Source organism: Vidua macroura, chromosome 9 (assembly GCF_024509145.1).
Source record: "Vidua macroura isolate BioBank_ID:100142 chromosome 9, ASM2450914v1, whole genome shotgun sequence".
Taxonomy (NCBI): Eukaryota; Metazoa; Chordata; class Aves; order Passeriformes; family Viduidae; genus Vidua; species Vidua macroura.
Genome location: NC_071579.1, coordinates 705,332 through 729,597, shown reverse-complemented (window position 1 = coordinate 729,597; position 24,266 = coordinate 705,332). Strand labels below are relative to the sequence as shown.

The 24,266-nt window shown below is 55.4% G+C and overlaps 1 protein-coding gene across 5 annotated transcripts in view; it reads left to right on the top strand.

Annotated features, from left to right (window-relative positions):
* The first annotated feature begins 8,479 nt into the window (after nucleotides 1–8,479).
* The window catches only part of NOS1AP (nitric oxide synthase 1 adaptor protein), a 42,366-nt gene continuing 26,579 nt past the window's right edge, over nucleotides 8,480–24,266 (top strand). For all 5 annotated transcript variants that reach the window (XM_053984998.1, XM_053984997.1, XM_053984996.1 and 2 more), the window contains exons 1-2: nucleotides 8,480–8,618; nucleotides 18,196–18,267. In XM_053984998.1, coding sequence (XP_053840973.1) covers nucleotides 8,514–8,618; nucleotides 18,196–18,267 — 177 coding nt within the window. In that variant the 5' untranslated portion in view covers nucleotides 8,480–8,513. The remainder of the gene's footprint in view (nucleotides 8,619–18,195; nucleotides 18,268–24,266) is intronic.

Here is a 24,266-nt window from a genome sequence, read left to right as displayed (position 1 = left end):
CCAGCCTGGCACTCTGATTTTAAAAGTCATCAGGAAAAGACACATTATGTGAATTAAAATGTGGCTGACAGGCTCACTTTTAGAAGGCAGCTGAGCCAGAAGCCCTCAGGTGACAGCGTTTGCGGGGTCAGGGCTTGGCATTTCTGTCAGTAACATCACTGCTGGCAGCATTCACGTCTTGATGAGGATGGGCAGAGTGCACAGCGCTGAGCTTTGCAGGCTGTGCCAAGCACAGGGGCCCGAGCACAGGGACAGAGGCTTCCTGGGTGCTCCCCTTCCCTGGGCTCAGCCAATGCCATTCTCATCTCCTCCGTGCACAGCCCGTGCTGCTGGGCTGGCCGGCGTGCTGGCATCAGTGGGGCTCCTCCAGGGTGGTGCTGTCCTTGTGCCAGGGAGCCCAAGCAGCTGCACGCTGGCATTTTCTCCCCATCACCACAGAGACTTGGGCCACGGTGCTGTTCTAGAGGCACAAACACACCCGCGTGCGCTTTCCCTACAGGCAGTAATTTCAGCCTCTGTTCGGGCTGCAGAAGCACCTCGTAGCACTGGAATCGTGTGCTCTGATATTTGTTAGAGTGCAGGATTATTTTCCATTGATTTCAGGCTAATCACACAAAGAAAAGCAACATCTGCTGAGTGAATGGGCTCCCAAGGAGAATTAACTGCTCTCACACACAAAAGAATGGGAAAGAGTTGAACCAGCAAGATTCTCTTTAGCAAGAAGAACATTTATTTTTAGCGCCTCGTGTGGCCCAATCCCTCCCTCCCTCCTTTCTGCCAGCACCAGTTGGAAGTGGGAAAATACCACTGGCATTGGCTTTTCTCCTTCCTCCCCATCGTGCCCATCCTCACATCTTGACCCCCTCACTGACTGAGCCACTCAGGATAAAATGCAGTTTCTAGCAGGCCACCCATCTGCGGAGCACACAAACTTATTCACCAGTAAAATGAGAGCAACTGAGACGATTTGAATCCATGCTAGGGTTCCCCATAACGCAAGTCAGCTGCACAAAGGTGGAGTGGGGAGCCTGGGTAATAAGATGGAAGCAGTGGAGGAAAGTATCTTAACAAGAGTGTGGTAATTAGGATTGGACTGTTTGTTTCCCTTCCCAGGAACAGGGAAGCCATAAATCAGGGAGGCATCTGCCGTGCAGGATCCAAGGGCTCTCAAAGCAGTAGGAAAAAGCCATCCATCACTGTTAGCAGAAGGAGGATTCGAGTTTAAATTACAGATACTTGAACTATGCATTTGCAATTGTTTGGAAACAAAGTTTTCCTTAATTTCTTCCCTGACTCTGGGAGGGGGCTGAGCCAGCTGCAGTGGGGTTCAGCTGACGCCTGATCAGGCCCCCAAAAAGGAGCAGAAAGGAAAAATTAGGTGGAGACCCCAGGGCTCTGGGGTGTAGCTGCTGCCCTCCCCCTGAGCCCCTGCACCCACTCTCACCCTCCTTGCCTTCTTCTCTTTGTGGGCATTTTTCCACACTATGTTTCCAAAATAACCTAGCCCTTGAAACCGAGAGAGGGACAATCTCAAGAGCTTTCTTCCCGCTGAACACTCCCTCTGGCACATGTCCCATCCCACTGACCTCTGTGTGCTTCCCCGAAGCCGCCTGCAGGGAAGCAGCTCCTGCGTGCCCAAGGAAAGCAGGCTCCTTCCCCACGCCAGGCACCTGCTCACAGCCCAGGGCAAATCCCTGCCCCCTGGTTTTGGACAGATGCCGTTCCCTGGGTGTTATCTTCAGCTAAGGCTGTGAAAATGGTTCCAATTGTATCCTAACTCCCATCTCCTCCTGTGAGGCTTGGTTATCCCCCCTGTGCCCACGCTGCAGCCTGCTGCCACATCCCTGTTCCCCGCTCTTACCCCACTGGCACGCCCAGCACATTGCCACATCTCTTCCCATACCTCCTTCCATCCATGTGTCCATCTGTCCTGGCAGCAGCAAGCACCTGAGCCCCCAGGCACTCACCTGAGCTGCTCATCCCTCCTTTCCCCGGTGTCCGGGTGCAATGGAATTGTGTAAATTCCGCAGGACTATTTACTGTGCTGCTTTAATTCTCCCCTGGTATTTACAGTCATTGGGATTTGGGAGCTGATATATATTATTGTTTCATCTGAACATATCTCCAGGCGAGAAAGTTGAGCTGCAAGCACAGAAATGTTCATTGCCCAGATACAAGAGGTCCCTTAGGAGAATATATCAGAGCTACAGCGTTAGCATGTAAGATATGTGGGAGTGGGAGTGAAATATTGCCTTTGCTGGCCAGCACCTATCAAGGGGAAGGGCTGTGGGAGAAAGGCAGAGCTGGGGGAGGTTTCCCAGCTGGGGGTAGGGATTGGCACATGTCCCCAGGCGTGCATACGAGTGCCACGCTAGGGGTTTGCTGTGGACTCTGCCCCAGCAGGGCCGGGCATGGGGAGTGTTCCCGGGAATGCTGCACCCGTTGGTAGGCACTGCACCGCCAGGCACCCCCTCTTCTGCGTCCCTGGGGCATTTCCGCATGCCCCGGCCCCGGGAAAGGTGTGCAACCATTCCCACCGAGCCTGAGGGATCTGCCCCAGCCCGCTGGGCTCCACAAGGGTGTCCCAGCCCTCACCTCATCCCCCTCCCAAGTGACCATGTGTCAATCCCCGGATAAATGCAGGCTTGTGGCAGAATTAATCATTCTGGCAGTTTATAAAGCAATTAAAGGAAGGGGCCATGTGTCTGATTATACAGCAAATAAGCCTTGGTGAATTACAAACTTATCAAAGGTAGTTCCAATTAACTGCAGTGATCCACGGGACAGAGCACCCAGGATATTGCCTCCTCCTCTGGTTGGTGTTCTGCACTTGGGAACTGAGCAGTAACACGTGTGAAGATCGTCAGCTGCATTCCCACATGAAGAATGCCAAGTATTGTATTTATTTATCAGCCAAAAGTGGGGGATTGCTACCAGAAGCCTGTACAGCTAGACACTGCAATTAACATATTATTTGAATATGGCTACATGCTTGCCACACAAATGAAGATGTTCTTCTTGTTCCTTACAAGCTGTGAAAAACCATATTCCTTCTTGTCTCTGCTGCAACATAAAAGCCGTGGACAACATCACATCCTCAGGGATCGTAGAGACAAGATTAGCCTGGAGCCTCTGGTGCCTTGAGCACTTCTGCAGAGATGGGAGATCTTGCTGTACAGATTCCTCCACCTAGAGACAAAAACAACCTCAAGACTTTTCTGCAGTGATTCCACCTTCAGAACAGCTTTGTGACAAACGGGGAATGAATTTCAGATGGTGCCGTGCCCCTGGAGTGGCTGCACATGCCAGCCCGTGGCACCGGGCTCTCACTGCAAGGAGCATCTGTTCTTGCAGTTGCTGATTAGTTCACTGACAATTACTACAGCTGATAAAGCTGGGAACGGTCAAGAGTGAGGTTTATGCAGAGTGTGTTTCCCATAACACCATTTAGGGGTGTTTAATGGGCCAGTGAGATAAGAGCAAGAGGAATACTGTATGGGATGGCTCCCGTAAGGCTGTGAGATGTTCAGGGGATGTGGACGCTGCTCCAGCTTGCTGTGGGAATACTCCTGATCCATATGTGGAGCCCTGTGGGAAGCTCCTGGGGATGAGCTCCCACTGCCACCAGCTCCCTGCCACGGCAATGGGACTCTGGGTGCCCCAAACCTCCCAGGCTCTCACGGCTGCCCTGCAGGCTGTGGTGGGGCTGGCAGCAAGCAGTGTTAATTTTAGCCAGCACCTGCTCTGCTGCAGGGAGTGTATTTATTCCAGAAGCACGGAGTGTTTGTTTTTCTGAAACAAAAATGTTTCAAGACTTGGGGTTTGTGGAGAACTTCCAAAAACTTGGGATAATTTCAAATGGAAAGGAAACCATGGTGCAAAGATTCAAATGTCTATGAAGACAAAATCTGAGTTTTCAGGTGGTTTGATTAAGCAGTCGGCCGGCACCCCACTGGATATCAAAGATGCGTCTGTATTTTCAAAACCAGCTCTGAAGTTGTTTCCAGGCCCACCGCTAAAATAAATAAACGCGTATATAAGTGTGTCCCTGATGAGAATGAGCTCTGCCAGCTCATCAGAATGAAATGTCAGCAAATGCCAGCAAGTTCCTGACCTTAATTCCAACAGGCTTGCCTTCCTCCCCCTTCTGAAGTTATTTGCTTCCTTCCCAGACCTTGCTATTTAGATGTTGGTCACCGTGTTTTATTGGGCAGAAAAAGCACGTGCTGATGGTGCACACCTCGCTTGGTGCTTCTGCCACCTGGGGCTGTGCGGGTGACTGGAGGGTGACTCCCAGCCCGAGCCCACCACGGGCTCACAGGTGGCAAGCTTTGGGATGCCCTGATGCCACACGGGTGGCTCTGGTGCACTCTCTGATTACAGGGCCGTGACCCTAAAAGAATTTGCCGCTGTAGGGTTTTGTGGAAGGACATCAAAGCAATGGGGAGCACCGACCTGTGGGCTGGATCCTACCTTTGCTGTGTGACTGCCTGCCTAAGGGCCAATTTGCTTTATGAATTACTGTGCAGAGCTGCAAAGTCTGCCATGCCCTGTGATGTTTCCCATTCCCACCTGCATCCAGCACAGCAAAAAAATATTTGCACTCCTGGCCAAAAGCCAGGAGTTATTTCTCTGGGAGGAGGAGCCTCCTAGGCACAAGCAGCGTGTGGGGTATGTTCCCCAAACCCACTGTGCTGTGCTGCATGAATGACACTACATTAAATCCCTTGTTTGAAGAACACAAGCAGCAAGGGAAGGGGGTACCAGCCTCCTGGGGCTGGGGTATGTGCTCACCATTGCCACCTTTGAGGGCAGCTATCTTCTCCTCCCACAATGCCATGGCACAGGAGTTGTGGGGGAAGTTTGGGGGAAGGTTGCAGCTTCATTGTGCTGGCACCAACAGTGTTGGAGGTACAAAGTGCTCTGCAAACATTGCATTTTAGGTTAGATAAAAGAGGTTCCTGCTATAGACTGTGAATATGACAGTAATATATAGGACTTTCTGGTGGAAAAAATGTGGTATTTTCACTGTGGTTTTTTATAAGTGTGAGACTAGGTGGTGCGGGCTGACACTCACAGGCCAGGTCGCATCTATAACATATTTGTACAATATGATTGATCTCTTTTCTAGCTCTGAGACCTGCCAAGACTTTGGGATGCTTTTGGACAAACTCAAACCACCCTGACCAGCTCTTTTGGGTCCTTTGCTGCTAGGGTGTGTGGCTCACTGCAGACCAAGGCACAGGCGTGTTCCTAGGTGGGATGACGATCATCTCTCCCCGCTGCACCCCATGACACCCCAGATGCTGCTGCATCTGGAGACGGCCCCTCAGAGGGCACACAACGACCCGGGTTTTATCTTCTGATCGCGTCAGCTCCGCTAGAACATCCTCTCGACTTCACAGGATGCCAAAGGCAGTCTGTGAATGGCAGGTGGGGCTGGTTTCCCCGCGGCTCTGGCGCAGAGCAAGGGGGGAACAGCCTACACACACACGCACACCCCGAACGCTGGGGAGAGGCTGAAGAAGGCGACCGCGGACCCTCCGTCCAGTTTGGGTTTTCCGTGCCGCATTTCTCGGCCTTCCCAGGAGATGGCAGGCCAGCCTTACAAATCCCCATCCCGCAGCTCCCGGGAGAGGCGGCACCGGCACCGGCACCGGCACCGAGCCGTCGTTCCCTCCCGCTGCCGCCGGCGCCGCGGGGCTGCTCGGAGGGGTCACGGGCGAGTCCGTGGAAATGCCCCAGCCGTGGCTCAGGGTGGCAGAGCCGCGTCCCCTGCCATCCGATCCCCGGCCCTGGTGGGGTCCCCTCGGGCTCGGGGCACACCTCAGCCTCCGAACGGCGGGCGCAGACGGGCGAGCCCCGGTCCCGCCACCGGGTGGGGACGGACGGGCATGTGACAACGAGCAAACCGGTTACACAACCTCGACGGGTTATTCCAGGGCTTCTAATTATTGATTTTTACTGGGAGGAGACAGGTTCTGGACGTGTAGGCCAAACACGAGTGTGAGAGTTAATGTGGCTCCCCGGATCTCCTGTACCTCGCGGTGCTGGTGAGCTCAGCTCGACACGCCGGGCTCGGCAGCCCGGAAAGGCTCTCCCAGCAAGAGGCGGTGGTTTGGCAGGGACGTGCAAGGGCAGGGAGGTGTAAGGTCACTGATCGAAGCGGGGAAAGAAAAGAAGAAAAAAGAGACCCCGCTGATTTTTGTAACACAGCGAGGAGGTGGAATCACGTGAAGTGCCGCGGGTGTCCTGAGCTGCGAATGGCTGGAGCACTGCCTGATGCAGTGAGCATCCCCCGCTCACACCTGGGCCATCAGGCAGGTGCCTTTGGGACAAAGCGGTCGCAGCAGAGCTGCTGTCCCCCACGCTGCTGTTTCCCATGCCTGTGGTGCAAAAGATCAACTAGTAACTGCAGGGGGAGGCTTGTCCTTTGGTCCAACCCCAGTATTTTAAGAGCTGGCTCCGGGCACGGCAGCAGGCAGTGAGAGCAGCCACTACACTGCGGGAGAAACCAGAGGAGCAGGCCATGGACTGCCCAGGGCATCTGTCAGGAACTCCAGTGCTGCCACGCAAGCCTGGACTGGGACTGCCTGGAAGGAGCTCGTTTGTTCCCCGGGCTCTGAAGGCTTACCATCAAATGCCCATGCCTGCACCTGGGGGAACACCTCCCCGAGGGCACCATTCACTGGAGAGATGCTTGCAAGCCCTCCCACACGGGATTCAGTTCTTCCCCAAATCCACGGGGCTTTGCAGGCTGTGGAAATTCTACAGTCTGCAAGAATGTGTGTCTGTAATCAAATTTAGCACAGGAACAAGCCTCCAGAGAGGCTATGGGATCTCTGTCCCTGGGGATACTTGCAATATGCCTAGACACAGCCCTGAGCTACTGCTCTAGTCTCGAAGCTGAAACTTACCCTGCTTGGAGCAGGCGTGGGACGAGAGACTCTCAGGGGACTTATGTGGTGTCTGTGTCATTCCCAGCACCTGTGACTTCCATGCTGTTAGCCAAACCTTTGCTAAACAGAAGTCTTCAGCAAGAACCATGGAGCAGATCCAGGCTCAGGAATGTTCCACCACCAGCTTCTGCCTGTCCCAGGCTGGAGTGAGTTCAAGCAGATGTTCCCTTCTCTGCACCGTTTTCCCCCGTGTATCCCTGCAGGTGCAGTCACAACTGCAACACACAGCACTGATCCCCCGCCCTCTCCCAAAACCAGGAGTAAAAGGTTTCAAGAGCCCAGGGCTTGCTCGTGTCTTGATTTCAGTGGGAAATCATCCCTTGATTCACTTATCCAAGCGCTGACATCTCTGTGAAATCCCACCCTGGGCCTGGCACAGGGAAACCAGCAGCACAACAGCTGTTCACATACACCTCTCATGTCACGATGGAGCACAGGGATTTCTCAGCTTGTCACTGTGCCCAGACCGTCAGCCGAGCCTCTGGGAGTGTGGGGAAGCCCACTCCATGTTGACTGGAGCAATACATTTTTCAGAGGTGGCTGAAGTGCTGTGGCTGGCACTGAACTGTCTTATAAACTCAAAGGAAGCTTCACCACATCGATTCAGGCTGAAAAATCAATGGCCCTGGATCTGTTCTGCCCGGGGAAGGATCAACAATCAGTGCTGCTCTTTGCACTGCAGTAGTTTGGAACCCTGAGGGAAGTGGGCTCTGGCTGTAGGAACATGCAGGCATGGCAAGGCAAGGGCTTTGGGAATTGTGGTTCTCTCGTGGAGAGAAGTGCCTCTGAGGCCCGTGTTGGCTCTTCAGGCACACGCGGGGAGATGAGCTCTGCAGCATCCGTGGATATCCAAACACAGAAGGATGGAGCCCTACCTGAGAGTACACTGTGCGTGTGGGGGTAAGGAATGCAACAGCCCGGACTTGAGCTCAGATCTACGTGAATTGCTCCCTGAACAGCTGGAAAGCAGCTCTGGGCTGCTTTCGGTGGGTGGGAAGCGTATTCACAGATCTCAGGACTTTGATAAGTAGAAGACTTTGGGTCTGGTCTCAAGCGCTGGTCTTTCTTTAAATGCAAGACAGAGATTTTCCACTTCCAACGCGCTTGGTTCCCGCCGTGCTCGGCGCTGAGACAAAGATTTGCGTGCGGAGCTCCTTGGCGCGGCTCCCCAGCCCGGAGGAACGCGCGCCGGCTCCCAGCAGCGGCCTTACCATGTGCAGCCCGAGGGGGCGGCCGGCGCTGCCCACCCTCCCCGGGCCGCTCCCGAGGCATCGCTTCCCATTATCCCTTCTTTGGTTTTCCATGCGTTTGAAGTTTTGGCGGCGGGGCGCACTGGGTGTCAGCCGCTGCCGGCCGGGGAGGGGGCGCGGAGCCTCCGCCGCCCGCTCGCTCCGGGGCCGGGGCCGGGGCCGGGGCCGGGGAGGGGGCGCGGAGCCTCCGCCCCCGCCCCGCTCGCTCCGCGCGGGCGCGTCCCCGCCCCGGGGCCGGGCGGGGCGGGCCGGCGGCGGCGGCAGGGCCGGGCGCGCTGCAGGGCTGCCCGGCCGCGGGGCCGCCATGCCCGCCAAGTCCAAGTACAACCTGGTGGACGACCGGCACGACCTCCGCATCCCCCTGCACAACGAGGACGCCTTCCAGCACGGCATCTGCTTCGAGGCCAAGGTGGGCGGCGGGCGCGGGGGAGCCGCGGGGGTCGCTGCCCGGTGCTGCACCCCGACGCTCCGGGATGCCAGCTCCGGTTTTCCACCTCTCTTTTTGGCATAGCTTTCTGCTTTCCCCGGAGCCCTTCCCGTTGGCGTTGCCTGGTCTCCCCTAAACTCAGCTGCGGAGTCGGGCGAGGCTTCCCGCCTGTCCGGTACGGATGCCCAGACTGGCGGGATGGGTCAGGCTGGAGTGGGGTCGCCCTCCTGCTTCACCCCAGCATCCCTCCCTGGCCCTGCATCCCTCCGGGGCTCCGCGTGGTGTTGCTCGGGGCCGCTGGCCCCCAAAGCGGGGTCCGTGTGCATCTTCGCAGGCAGGGAGGAGCAGAGGGCTCGGGCTGTGCTCTGCGGCTCCAGCGCTGTGGGCACTGCCGGAGCGCCGCTGGGATGGGGCGCGGGTGGCCGGGGTCTGCAGGATGCCTTGGACCCTGGTGCTCCTCTGGTGTGAGCAGCCGCATGAACCGCGTGCCATTTGCGGTGCAGGCGGTCAGGGACACGCACCCGAAATAAACGCTTGCTATTTCTCTTTATGCATATAAACCGTCCTTGCTAGTGGATTTGGCAGGGAGTGCTCTTAGCTTTTCATCTTTTCTTTTCCGTTGTGACTTTTCAGTCTCTCGCTCCACGTCGGCTGTGGCTTCCCGCAGGCTGGCCCTTGCCACCTCGCAGCAGGCTGGCAAAAGCCAGGCTACCGAGCAAGGCACGCTGGCCAGCAGGAAACTGGGAAGGAGCTGGCCAGGAGGTTTGGAAAGGGGAAGCATAAAATTCTTCTCTTCTTTTCTTCTCTTGAGGAATACGGTTATCATGCTGACAGAGGTACTCAAGTGAGGTTGACTTAGTAGAAAAGCCTGGTGTAAAACCGTTTTGAGCGGCAGGCAGGAAGGCAGGCGTCTGTCACACATTGTTGTCTTCGGAGAACATGTGCTGTCAGGGGAAGAAAATTTGGCATCTAATTGTGTGCGATGCCCTCGGGGCAAAGGCTGCGGCTCGTAGGAAGGTGTCAAAGTGTTCTTTTCCGCCTTTTCTCGGGGCCGGGAGGGTTCCTCTGCAGAGGCCATCACCTGCCCGATGGCAGGCACTGTGCTGCAGAGAGCAAAACAGTTGTTTATGGAGCAAACTTAAACCTGCCTTGCAACTATTTCCTGGGAAAGGCTGTTCAAACTCTGCTTTGCCTTTTGCTCCTGGGTGATCGGAGCCGATTGCTGTTTTACTGCCAGCACCTTCTCACCCCTCACCTGCGGGGAGGCTGCAAAGCATCTCACCTTCTAAATCCTGCGTGCCTCTTCCATGCCAGCTTCGGGTGACCCGGCTTGGAGGCTGGGCAGTGGGACAGGGCGTCAGCAGCCCCTGGGTGTGCTCAGGGCTCATCTCTCTGCTCCACGCTGCTGGTCTGGCTGCGTTAATGAAGTGCTGCACATTAGCCTTTGTTAGCTCCTCTTTCTCTTATTTGGTATCCGGTGGCACACGCTAATGCCAAGCACAATCCGTACGAAACCCAGCTTCCAAATTCCTGGGTTTCTCCAGCAGCCCTTGATGCCAGATTCAGAATGCAGATGGCTGAGGCAATTACTCTATCCTTTTATTAGATTGCTCGCGATTAATTAAATGCTTACATTCCTTTACTTCCTTTTATCCCCAAGAATCCCAAGCGCTTACACCCGCACAGCTCTTGTTACAGCCAGGCACCCAGCACGAGTCACAAAAATGTGGAACTATGATTTAGAGCAGAACTTTGGGGGAAGATTAAACCAGAAGAATGCTTGTCTGGGATGGCTGACTCCTCAAATCCTCCTGGGAGAGCCGATAAGTGTGGGCAGCGGGGATCCCGGTGTTACAGCTCAGCACTGGACCAGTGCTCTTTGCTCCAGCAGCCTGAGATTCCTGATGGGCTTGCTTGGGGCTCACTGCAGGGGGGTAGTGTGGATCTGAGGCAGTGTGTGCTGATTTATTGCTTTAATTTTTAATTGTGTTTTTACACTTGGACCTGCTGCTGCCTTTAAGTGGCACATGTGGTGGATGTAGTGCATGTTTTGGTCCATCAGCAGCAGCTGGCATCAGTGCTGTTGTCCCCCTTGTTCCTCTCCTGAGGGAGTCTCGGCATCCTGGGTGACTGGGTGGCCACAGGCAGTCAGAATTTGAACCTTCGTCAAGCAGAGGATGATGGACTTGATGTGAGGCGAGCGGTGCTGTCACTTGAGCTGTGATGCCACTGGGAGGCTTGTGCCTCTTGTCCCCACCGGAGCCACTTGCAGCCATATGTGCTGGCACAGGGTCGCCAGTCAAAGTGTCCCCTAAGGATTATGTTAATCCATTTTCTGGAGCTAAATCAAAAAGATAGAAAATCCCACTCCGGCTTCTTAGGAACAGTAATGCATTTCACACTTTTGGATCTGTTTTCATTGGCCACTTCTCTTGGCACCAAACCCTGCTGTATCCCAGAGATGCCTTGGTCAGGCTGCAGAGGAGCTGGCTACAAGGGAAGGCAGGATGTTTGTTTTCTTCTGTGTCTTGCACTCTGAATTGTTGATTAAAATCAAAAGCCTGGCCCCTTGGGTTAGCTGAAACGTTTGGATGAAAGAACTGGGAGCTGCAGCACGGTGCAGGGGAATGGCCAGAAATTCCCACTTGTGCAGTGGTTTTCTGGTTAAATAAATGGGGATGTAGAGAGGAAAGATACCTCCTGTTCTCCTCCACCTCCATGAGAAGGAGGTGGATGTGAGCTTACTCCTTATCTTCCCAAAGCCCTGGTGCTGCAGGACAAAACCCAAGGGCCATCTTGTGCAACACCAGCAATTCTGTGTATTCAGCCATTGTGACTCAAGCTACTGCCAGGCCTCCAGACAGAGCAGCAGGCAGAGGGAATGGAGTGGGGTGGTGGAGCCTGGCGCTGGACTGCCAGACCCTCGTCTGCTGGGGTGCTGGGTGCTGCTGGGTTCGCTCAGGGAAGTTGTTATTGTCCCTCTCCTGGGCTGGGCTGGGGTTTGCCTCCTGCCCCAGAGGTCTTGTGGTCCAGAGCCAGGTCCCACCTACTGAATGCCCATTATTTGGAAACAGCTGTTGCTCCTTCAGTCCCATTAATCCCTTTGCAGTGCCTTGATGTACATGGTTTCCAAAGAAGGGGCAGGTGGGTGTGAGGACCCTCTTTGCTGGTCCCCCCGTGCAGGCACGGGAAGAAGTGGCTGCCCAAACACATCTCCATCCTTGGTGGACCCAGTGCCTGTGGTCTGGGACTGACATGTGCCTGGGCATCCCATGTGCTGAAACCTTCTGTTCCTGATACCAGACTTGCTCACAGGTAAAGGTGGGACTGGAGGTTCGGGAGGGGTGCTGTTCCTCTGCGCAGCAGGTGGCGTTTTTGGGTTTGGCTGGTGGGGTGGGTTTTTTTCGCTTAAGTGGTCTTGGCAACCAGGCACTTTCTCTCATTTTTGTCAGCGCTTTTCTCTGCTTCTGTGCGTGGGAAACTCGAGTTGAACTGAGCATCTGCTGCTGCCTATGTTTGGAGATGGGACACGGAGGAGACTTAAGTCTGATCCGTTATGTCCCTTCCTCTGAACCTCTCCAGCCCACCTGCCTGCTGCCTTCCAGGGGCTGCGAGCACTGGCAGGCACTGCCAGTTGCTCCAAAGCAAAATCCTTTATCAGGAAAATGATAATAGCCTCGGGTGAGCGCTAAGCAGGGAGCACACGTGTGTTTCCACTTGCGTGTATATTTTTATGTATGTAGGGCTGCAAATAACAGCATTGGAATTGAACTGGATTGCAGGCAGCCCTGATCGAGGTGTTCAGTTCCCCTCCACTGCTTCGGGCTCCCTTCCCAGCAAGGGTCCCTTTCCTGGAGGGCTGGGAGCCCAGAGATAGGTTGTGTGATGCTCTGCACCAGTTTGGCTGGCTGGGAGAGAGTTGGCAGCTCTCTTTGGGGGCTGTTTGTACTGGTAGCTCTGATGTGCTCTGTAGGGGCTGCTCAGCCCAAAGCTGCAGTGAGCCTGAGCCCGGGATTGCTCGCCCCAGGCTATAAATAACCTTCCCAATTCTACAAAGGCTCTCGTCTGAGACAGTGGCGTATTTCTGCCATACTTGTTAAATCGGTTCATAGGCTGCTTAGTGGAGCTCTTAGCAAAGAAAACTCCGTCTGGCTCTGGCAAAGCCGTGTGTGCCCAGGCTGTGGGTCGCAGGCACGTGGGCTCTGCAGATGCCCAGAGGTCCCACGCGAGCAGCAGTGGGGGTGGAACGCTGCCAGCCCTGCTTTCTGCGGCGCTCTGGGCTTGCACATCCCTGGTGCAGCTGGGTGGAGGTGCAGGAAGCTCAGGCCCCGTGTGGGGGTGGACACACGGCAATTGGACAGTCCTGCTTTGCTGGCCCGCAAAAAACTTCATCCCTCAGCACTTGCTGGGTCTGGGCCCTGCTGGCTCTGCTGCATCGTCATCTGCAGCACAGGGGTCTCCCCTTTTCAGGTGAGCCCTGTTTTGGCTGGTGGGAGGGGAGAGTGGGTGTGGTGAGTGTCCTGGAGCCCCCAGAGCTCTGTGTTTCTGGCCCTTGAGCCCCGGGGCAGCTCCTAAGCAGGGCAAGTGCTGCTGGGACCAGCACTGGTGTGTATATATATATATATATATATATACACACACAGGCACTGGTGTCCTTAAGGGCTCTGCCTGCCTGCTGTGAGGTCCCTGCTGTGTCAATGTCCATTGTCCAGCTTCTTGGCTCTGGATGGCTCTGACACATTGCCTCAGTCTACCTGGCTGCCAAGGCTGGATGTGTTGTCCTCAGGGTGCAGAGCCCTGCTCAGGGAGGAACTGGGCAAGGCTGAGGTGCCCAGCTTGTCAGAGCACCCATCTGCTGGACTCGGAATAGAAGCCAGGGCCTTTTTCCATTAAAGTCGGCTGGCACTGTGAATTTTCCATCCCCTTTGGCCTCTGAGCCTGCACCAGCACAGTCTGAGTAAGCTTCCCCCTTTCCACCCAGCAAGGCAGGGTGTTCCTGAGGTGCAGGGCAGAGCATGCCAGCCCAGACCCCTGGCTCCCTGGGCTGAGGCCACGCATGGGCAACTGGAGAGCAGGAACAGTGAGACAGCCAAAGTCCTGGGAATGGATTTCTCCCTTCTTTCCCTGACAGCAGCAGCATGGGGAGAAACCCTTATCAGGCTGACTGCAGACAGACTGGGTGTTCCCCGGGTGCTGGAGAAATAAGGAGGTTTCAGAGTGGTGCCTGAGCACTTTGTCCCTTACTTTGTGGCACAGCCACATGTGGCAGGGTCAATGTCCCAGTACCTGGTGCAGCCTCACACCACCCTGGAGTCTGTAGAAATCTGGAGACCCTTGTGCCCCGCCTCTGGTGCCTACCATCTGGCTGCTGGTACCTCTGGTAACCCCTCCCTAACGCGGGGGCAGGGCCCCTTGCCCGGACAGGGCTCTCCTGGCCCTGAAGGTGGCCTGGGGCTGGCACCAGCGTGTCCCCCCACCCTGCTGCCCGCCTGCGGCTCCTGTAAAGAAGCGGTGGCTCCTCATCTGTGGCAGGGTCTCTGGCTCAGGGTGGCTCTGGAAGCTGGAGACGGGCAGCTGGCCAATGCAGGCTCCCCTGTAAGCCAGGGATGATTCAGCCCTGACCTTTGCACGCAGTATTGGGCTGTCGGAGCAGCAGGAAGGCGGCATCTCCTCCCCAGGGAGGCTCTGGCTGCCCACCTCTGCCTACCAGCGATCTCATCAACACCCCTTCCAAGGTGTCCCCCGGCAGTGATGCGATTGGCCTTCAGTTTTCCAAAAATATCTGCCACCTGCTGTCACAGAAAAAGCGACGTCTCAAGAAAATTCGTTTCTGACAGAGCAGAAAACGAGCAGTATTCAACAGCCCCGAGGAAAAATGAGAAACTGAGTGACTTGTGCAAACAGTGCTTTGGCAAAGCGCTCCCCTTTGTTTTCTGTTTAAAAAACAAATTTATTTTCTTCCCTGGCATTTCCCAGAACTGGGCAGGTCTTTTGTAAGCCGTGGGCAGAGGGTGCAGTGGTGTAGGCTGTATGCAGGGGCCCCTGTCCACTGGGAGCCTGTTTGCATGGGGAGAGGACAGCAAGCAGAGTCCCTGCGGCTGCTGAGAAGCCTGATGGGTGCTGCCACCTCCCACGGCAAGGGGAGGGACTGCCCTTCCTGGGGTCCTGGAAGGATCGATGGATGGAAGGCTGGGTCCCAGCACAGGGATGAGGAGCAGCGGGGCACATGAAGGACCAAAAGCACCCTACAGAAGAGGTGCTTAGTGCTGGCATCACAGCCTCGAGCAGCGCTGGCCGCTGGCAGTGCGAGGGCTGCCTCTGTGGGTCTGCCAGGGCGCCTGGGCACCAGGGACCCCCTTGGCTGCTCATTCACCCAGCGGGCGGCCTTTCTTCCCCTAATTGGACTGGCGAGGGGGAGGCTGCCCAGGACAGCCCGTGGGGATTTGTGACTCCCTGATCCCACTTGGCTCTTGGGTGTGGGTAGGGGACTCTGGTTCTGTCCCTCCGTCCCTTGGCAGGGTGGTGGGGCCATGGATCTGGAGGCGATTATTTGGAAAAGCCACATCCTGCGTATGCACACATGTTCTCCCCCTTGGCTCGTGGGGCTTGGGGAGGGCGAGTTCTTTCGCGGGTTTATTTTCTTCATCAGCTCTTTTGCACAGCTTTATTTTCTTCCCTTTTGTCTCGGGCACCTTCCTTTCTCCTTCCTGCCTCTCTTTGCTGTGGGGTCAGCTCGCTGGCATGGATGCTGGCCTGAGCCCTGGGAGCCAGGATAATGGCCCCTGCAGTGGCTGTGTGCCTGGCACCTTGCTGGGGCACGTGTGTGTTAAAGGAAGGCAAAAATCTGTGCCTGGGAGTGCCCATGCTTGGGGGTCTCTGAGCTCCTGCCCTGGCAGAGAGGGAGCTCAGTCTCAGGAGTGGGGTGAGTGGGAAGTATTGCACTGTGGAAGCTCTGGCTGCTTTGCTTATCCTTGTCTTTGCCTCACCTGCTTGTTCCCACACCTATTCCCATAATCAAAAATTGGTGCTGTGAGTAGGAGGGCTGGAGGAGAGTGGAGCAGGAGCAGCCCTCGTTGCCTGCAGATTACTGCTGAATATGGATGCCTTCTCAGACCATCCCCCCAGCGCGCCTGGGAAATTGTTTAGCTGAAAGACCAACCCCCAAGTCCACATTTTGGGGGAGATATTTACCACATTGTGAAGGGTTACTCTTCTGCAGTGCACTTGTCACATATGATTTCTTGCCCTGGAGGCAAAAAATAATCTGGAGAGGCTTTGTCCATCTGCTGAGTTGTGTGAAATGTGTAAAAAATACCTGCCTCCAGAGTGGGGGGAGAGTGGGGTGTTTTTGGAGCTGTGAGCATGGTCATTGTGTGCAGTGAGCCCACGCTGGGGTGGATGTGCTGTGGGCTCTGGTGGGAGCACCCGTGGGCTGTGGGATACAGCAGGATGCTCTCGAAGCCAGGCTGGGGAGCAAAGGTGAATCCTGCAGGCTTTGTGACCCATGCCCCTCGGTTTGGGTACATGTGGACATGAGCTGGAGCACAGAAAGGACAGCATCAAGACAGCCCTACTGCCGAGGCTGTTTCTCAGGAGGCCAATCCAGAGAGGGGGTGCCTGGCCCAGGGTGGTGTCTGGTTGTGCTTGCAGGGCACCCCAGCCCTGCCAGCCTCACACACTGGGTTGTGGCCGTGAGGTTGTGCTGAGCAGCCAGGGATGGCTGGAATTGGCATGGCTGGAATTCCTGTGGCCGTGGGAGCCCAGCTGGCACTGCCTGCCTTGTCCTTGGCCATGGATGTGTTCTGCACCTGCCTGGGCAAGGAGAGCACAGGGGAAGGGAAGGGATTTCCAGGCAGTGACCTCATGCAGCTGGGAATAGCTGGAGGAAGATGGGCTTCCTCTGGCTGCAAAAGTTTGCTCTTCTCATATAGGATAAGAACCCTGCTTCCCCAGGTGGTCCCTGGCAGAAAAGTGATGTGGGGAAGTACAACAGGGATATTTGCCTGGCAGAGGAGGATGGGGAAAGGCTTCTTCCTTAGGTGCTGCCTGGTGACTGCAGGTTCAGGGCTCCAGCTGCCTCTGCCCTCCTCCTCAGCTCCTGCTTTTTCCTGATGGTTTCCAGGCCTTACCTCAAAAAAGGCAATGTAGTGATGTCTGAGATGCCTCTCTCAGATGACCTGCCCCTTTGAAGAGGTGGCAGACTCTGTGACAGGGACCTGCTCGGAGCTGTGTGCTCTCAGCAGGGCACTGAGGGGCTGGGTGTCCTGGGCTGTAATTCCCAGTTACGTAAGGCTGCCCTGCACCGCGCAGCCCGCGTGGCACGTGATGGACGTGCCAGCTGTTTGGGGTTATTTTTATAACCTCTCTCTGCACATCTCCTCTCCGACTGCCCCGTGCTGGTCACTGGACACTGCCTCTGTGTTCCCCCAGGCAGGAGCTGCGTGTCTGGGGACGGCCTGGCTGAGCTGCCGGGTTGGGTCTTAGCAAGGAGGGCTCTCAGAAACACGGGGCTCCCTGAGCTTCTGTCCCAGAGGGCCCTCTGGGACAGCTCACACGCAGAGCCCAGGCGTGGTTGTGCACCCCCTGCACTGTGCCATCCCTCCTTAGCAGTGGCAATCCCAGTGCAAGAAAGCTGGAAGTCTCTCAGTGGTGCTGGGAGAGAAACAAGCCCTCTCAGCAGCCTCTGCCTGAGCACTCGTTCAGACACTTAGGCACCCACGTCGGTGCTGCTGCTGGGAACCAGCCACCTGGGCTTCCATGGTGTCAGCAGAGATTGTGGCCGTCTTCCCAGGAACACGTAGCCAGCCCTGCTGGGTTTGGTGCCCGTGCTGTGCTGCCGAGGGTTACGTCAGCCCTTGTGTTGAGATGAAGCGTGGGAGCACAGAGGGGCCAGTAAATAGGCTCAAAACGCTTTTCTTCTAACTACACGTTTTTAGCGCTCAGCATTGACTCTTCATTGCTTGTCTGTTTTCTGATCCTTCTTCAGAATCTGCCCTCTTCCATTTTATTTTTAAAAAGGTTTTTGTTCTGCGTCTCTCCGTGCTGGGTCGCAGTGCTGCTGCCTTTGGTCCCCTTTGAATAGCAAAGCGGCTCCTTTATTCCGGAGGCTTGGCCTGGAGGCTCAGCATTCCTGCAAAAACAGCCACGGGTTTGGCAGGGCTGCAATTAAATAATGGAGGGCCTGTCACAGGACAGGTTGGTCCGGCTATTTTAGGGATATTCCAATATGCAGGTCTGTAACAGATGACTCACTGCAGCCAAGGGGATATTTGCTTATACCTGTGTGCTTTGATCATGGCCTAGATGAGTGAGTTCTGCTGGCCTGATGGCTGAAGTTATTTTATTGCTAGAAAAGGGGTTTTTGACTACTTGCACTGGTGTGGCGAGGGAACAGCTTCATGGCTGGAGGCATGCAAGCATTCAGGTGCAGCAGGCAAAATGCTGCTCATTCCCCAGAAGTGACCCTGGCTTCCCTGTGTGGATACCACTGAGGCCCTGCTGGGACCATGGGGTTTCCAGGGCTGTAGGAACTGGACTAATCTCCTTTCTTTCCTTGCAGTACATCGGGAGCCTGGATGTGCCGCGGCCAAACAGCCGCGTGGAGATCGTGACGGCCATGCGGCGCATCAGGGTGAGTGTGGCCAGGCTGCTCCTTCCCCTTCCCCATCCCAGGCCTCGCCTTCTCCTCCATCTGCGCCTGCAGCTCTGTCTCGCATGAATCCTGTCCTCCAGCGTACTCATAACTCTGCTTTTCGCCGTCCCTCTCTCCTCTGCGCTCTCCGTGCCACCTGGGCGCGCTGCCCGCAGGCTGGGTGTGGCGCGGAGTCCTGTTGGCAGCACGCTGCCCCCGTGGTACCCGGGCAGCCCACACGTGTGTGCGCTCCCGGTGCCGCGCCGCCGAGGCGGGGATGGGCTGGAAGGCGGATACGGGATGTGGCACCCGATGGTAAGTGCAGCGCGCCCTTGGTTGGGAGCGTTTCCTCATTTGGCAGTGCCAATAACAAAGTAACGACAAGTTACTTGCGCGAGAGGTTCCCTAGGGTTTTACTGCTTGTGCAAGAGTTTCAGCAGAGTGAAAATTCAGGCGCTGCCAGGATATGGCAGCAGGTTAGTGCTAAATGGCAGCGTGCAAGGCGAAGGGCAGAATTACAAGCTCTGGGGCTGGCCAGCAGCGAGCTTGTTTCAGGGTGAGTAGGTCAGGGGGTATGATCTGGTAATGAAGTCATCTGGCTTCCCAAAGCACTTGCAGCCAGGATATGGGACACCCTTGCTGTATAATGCTTGGCCCATAGCCAAGAGAGGAGCTTTACTTCTGCTCCCCAGCCTCTGGCCAGCACAAGTGCAAGGTGTTCAGAGGGGGCTGGGAGGGGAGCAAAGCACGCACCCCAAAACTCGCTGAAAGGGGTGAAAAAGGCAGGAGCTTGACTGCTCTTCAGCAGGGGACAGCCCTTGGGGCCGAGCTGGCCCTGGGTGTGGTGTCTGCGGGCGCAGGTGGTTTGGTCTGTCCTTGGGCCACAGCAAGGAGGGTGCCCTGTCCTCCAGAGATGGCTCTCTCCCGGGAATAACACCCTGAAGTGGAAGGGCCTGAAGGCACTTGCAGGGACAAGGGATGAGCTGTCTTTCTGCTGGGATCCCTTGGGCACCAAAGCTGCTCCTGTCGCTCAGCAGCTGCACCAGAGCTCTGCTCCTCTCAGCCCTTCATGCAGACTCTTGCTATAATCTCATTTTCACCAGAGGAGGAGAAGAGCATCATATCCCAAGATAAGGAGTATCACAGTTAAAGGACAGACATTTCGAGGCTCTTCTATTTCAAACTTTCAGGGTGTGAATAGTTTGTGGGCTTTACTCAACATCTTTCCTACCTGCTCTCCTGTCCTCTCCTTGGGGGTTAATATTGTGACTGGGGCATGAGATGGGAAGGCCTTTATGGCATTAAGTTTGCTCACCTTGTGTCCAGACAGTTTGGGACAGAACAACTATTGTGTCGTCAAGAGCTCTCATAAACAGCAGTTTCCTTCATTGCCTTTCAAGATAAGACTTTTGAACAAATGCACCTCCAGCCCCAAAATCACAGAACTCCACCTCAGTGTGGAAGGACTGGCACAACTTCGAGGGTTTAAGTAAACCCTGGGGGAAAAAATAAGAACACCAGAATGTCCTTGATGACCAGTATAAATAAACTCAAGCACGGTCTAGAAAATTCATAGGTAGAGCTCTGAGTGGCAGTGAAAGGACACAGAGTAGGGTGAAATAATGGTTTCTTGTGGTGAATGATGTGTTTGAAGAATGTGCTCAGGCTTTCTTCACCTAGTGTAAGACAGGAGAGATGCAAGTCATGAAAGGCAATGACTTTGCAGGTCAGATGTGCCAGAGAGACTTTGAATGTCTGTTTATTTGTCAGGGGGTGCGGTTTGTGAGTGGGATGCCAGGATGGTTGGATGGATGGCTGTCTACATGCAAAGCCCTCCCCTGGTGTGCTGTGCTTTGCCATGGCTGTGTGCCTGGCAGCAGGAGAGACCACAGCATTGCTGAGGACAGCTCTGGCCAGGCTGGGTGCTGGGGGCTCCTTTCAGTTTGGCTGGAGCTGAAGTAATGCACGTCCTCCTTACAGAGCACAGCTACCCTTCTGCTTTAAGGCATAAAAGAATCCCATAATACTGGCATGGGGAAACCAGAGGAAGAAAACAGTTTACTTAGGCACAGAAAGCAAGCAGTGGGAGATCAAGTGGCAAGCAGCAGCAGTTTTGTGTGTAGGGTGTGAAGCAGCTGCTGACCCCGAGGTTTGTGTGGTTTTTAATGCAGTCCCTGGTTTAGGGGCAAGGCGCTCTATCTCAGTTTGTTCCAAGTTCGTCACTGCTGATGAAGGTGGGGGACCATCCCCTCTGCTGCCTCAACTCCCCTTTCTCAGTGCTGCCTTCGCCACAGCTGCTCTCTGGGCTTTGCCTCCATTTACTAAATGATTTAAAAAATGACCCTGCAAAGAAGCGAGGATGCTGTCTGCCCGAGAGTGGGGATCCCAATGGGGAGAATGCCCTGGAAGCCCCCTGTGGCTGCCTGTGCTGGTCTGGGAGCAGGGAGGGGCTGGGACAGCAGCAGCATCACGCCCTGTAGCACTGCCTTCCTTCTACTCCCCCACACTCGGGGGCCTGGCTTCCTGTTTAGATGGAGACCTGACCCTTTGGGGGCACAAAGGAGGACTGTGCATAGCTGACATTGCTGGGATGCCTGCCCCAGGCAGGCCCACCCTGCAGAGCAGAGCCCTGGCTGTGGGCAGGACAGCTCCACCTGAGCTACACCAGAGGGGTAGGTTAAGCCCAAAGCTGGGCTTAACCTTTTGTGGGTCAGGGGTGAGAGGAACTTTAAACAGGGGGTTTGTGTTGCAGACCATCCCCACGGATGCCATCCCCTTCTCCCCACTGCTGAAGGGCTGGTGATGCCATGGCCGTCCTCACGGTCCCGGCCGGAGGGAGTTTCTGTCCAGAAGCAGGAGAATGTGGAGAATTCCCGGGATTCTCACAGCTCAGGAGGAGGGAAGGGGAGGTGCTCAGCTGCCTGTCTCTGCTTTTCCTTCCTGCATGGGCTGGGCTTGCTGGGAACACAGCCCTCTCTGCACTGCACCTCGGTGTCAGTCCCTGGCCCTGAGGTGACGCGGAGGAACGGGACATTAGCCGTGCTGAAGATGCACTCGGGGAGCAACTTTGTGAGCATCTGCTGCAGCTTTCTTCCAAACCCTACATGTCTCCTGCAGACCACCGATGGCCACATACATAATAAATACAATAGACCAGGGTTTGTATCCTGGGCAAGCAGGGGGGCTTCTGTTAGTACAACTGGCTCCTGTCTCCTGCTCACCCCAAACAGGGTGGCACAGCCCACGTTGCTTCATGCCCTGAACTCCTCGAGTAGGTTGGCTTTTCAAATGCTCCTTGGCTCCCCTGGATGCAAGATACAAGGAACTGATCTGTAAGTCCAGGAAGTCACCTGAGCATCCAAAAATCCCAAACCAAGAGTGGTGTGTCTTCCCGACCCCAAGGATCATGAGCTGTTGCAGATTTCAGTTGTAAGTGCCTGAGCAGGTGGCAAGATATCTTTTTCCTTCCCTTCCCAGTGAGCTCATGGGCCCTAAAGGACAATAACAACTGTATATTTTTTTGCGTTGTCATGATGTAAATTCATGCAAGTGCTTTCCTCTCCATGCCCCTGGCATGTCTTTAGGGCAGCCAGTGCTGCCTGGCTGGGGCTTGGTGCTGTGGTTCTAGAGAATTTGGAATCAGCCCTTTTGGATTGCTGAGTGCAGCTTCGATCCAGGTTTTCTTTGGAGCCAGAAAGGATGAAAAGCTATATAGGCACTTCTTAAAAGCCGTGGAAGTCTTCTGCAAGGCTGTTTCTGGGAAGTGTCCAGCTGAGTTTTGCAGGCTCAAAACAGGGAGGCATTCCAAGCATTTGAAATTCTTGCTTCTCTACACCTCCTACTCTGTCAGGTTCATCTGATTTTGTGGGACTTCTGCTGCTTTGCATAGCTGAGCTCAATTTTAGCGAATTGGCAGAATTGCTGAATTTCTACAAGCTTGTGTAGAGCAAGATTTCACATCCTCTGCAGGCCACAGGTGCAGTTGGACTGGTGTGAAAATTGATGTGTGTGGCCAGTTACTGGTGTAGAGCTCCTGGTGTAACTCTGAGCTCATTTAATTGGAATATTTCTCAGCTATCCCTGCTCCTGCCATGGTGAGTTTTTAAAAGCATGAGGCCATTTACAGTGATGCCTTCCTTTTTTTTTCTTTCTTCTTTTCTCTCCCTGTGTCTCTACTGCAAAAAGAGCAGGATTTGGGAGCAAGCTGGCCCTGCATGCCTGGGGCAGCCCACCCCTGTCTGTCTGTGAGGACCAGCACAGTGGGAAGTGGGCTGGCCAGGAGATGCTCAGGTTTTGGCCACCTGAAGAGCACAGCCTGCTTCCTGCCAAGTCATGGCACTCAGTGCAAGGTGAATTATTGACAAGCTGATGACTTGATGTGGTTATCCAAGATGAACAAGATTATGTTGTATTAGATCTGGGGGGAACTGAAAGGATTTCTGTAATAATTTCAGTTGCTCTTTCAGTGCTCTGACAGGCACAATAAAGGGGTGAAGCCTTCTGGGCGTGCTTGTATTTCTCCTGGCATCACCATTGCCACTTAATGTCATAATGAAATAATGGCTAGTCTGATATTGCTACCAGCATGGCATGAAATAGGCCAGGATCTCATCCTGTGGTTAGTGTTTAATCAATGAGCTAGTTAAATTAGTACCCAGATTGATTGGAGCAGCCTTTTGTCCAAGACTACCCATGTTTCAGGAGAGTTGGCCAAAGCGTGGTGACCCTCCCTGCCTTTGTGCCATGGCCAGGACAGGGCGAGTGCTTTCCAGTGGAGCTGTGGCCTCCAGTGGAGCAGTGAGTAGTGAGTTACAATGCACACACTGTAAAACGAGGAGTTCAGGGAGGTAAATGACTCTGTGTGGCAGAAGACAGGCATCTGGCCTGCTGAAGAGGTGGAAGTGTGAGCCATTAATGCTGGAAAGCACGGCCTGAGCCCTGGGGGAAGGCAGTGAGGGACGGAGCTTGGGGCACTGCTTGCTGGAGATGCTTCGGAAAGGCACGGAGGGCACTGAGATGGGAGCAAGCCCTGCCTGTGCTGGCTGTCTCCTGAGTGTGCTGGCTCATGCAGGGATGACTGGGCTCAGCCAGACATGTGACCCCATGGGTGCTGAGGGGGTGAGGAGCAGGCATGCTCCCGGCCCCTGCTAGCTGGCTGCATAAATTACTCGTGATAAGCTCATCGCCTTTCAGCTTCCAGCAATGCCCTGTCCAAGAGTTCTCTGCCGAACCTGTGACAGCAGCGTGTCCCTCATGGCCAGGCCCCAAAACAGGGAGGGGTGGCCAGGCTGGGGCAGGAAAGAGCAGGGGGTTCCCAGCTGGATGGACAGCAGGGTCATGGAGCCAGTGAGGATGAAGGAAACCGTAACCAGGTGGGGCAGCGTGGTTTGGGAAAGCTCCCGAGCCAGGAGGCGCAGCCGTGCGTGCCCTGGAGGAGCTCAGCTCCTCTGCTTTGGGCGAGCGTCCCGCGGGCAGGGCTCTGGCAGGACACATCGGCTGGCGCTGGGCGTGCCAGCACAGGCAGCGGCGTTCCTGGTGGGTGATGCTGGCCTGGAGCCAGCCCAGTGCCTTGGAGAGGACTGGAAGCCAAGTAGGCACCAAGCCCAGGGCAGGACTGGATCTGCTAGCAAAAAGCTGGGAGGCAGCAGTGCCTTCTGTCCTCTCTGGCCTGTCGCACATCCTTGCCCTCCGTGTGCTTGGGCTGGACTCTGCTCCTTCTCTGGGAGCCTGAGGTGTCTCCCTGTGATTCATTCCCTCCCTGCCTGGGGGCTTTTCCCACCGTGCTCCCACTGAATCGCTTCACTGCCTTGCCACGCCACTGTCTGAGCCATCAGCAAGTGTCCGCAGGGAGCTCAGGGGAGAGGTGGGGAATGGTGCCTGCCAGGCTCCCTGAACGCGGCGGGAGCGCAGACCTCAGCTGCCACTCCAGCTAGGGAATGCTCTGCTGGCTCCCAGCCCTCTTCAAGTTCCTGGCCAGCACGTAAAGCCATTACACCAAT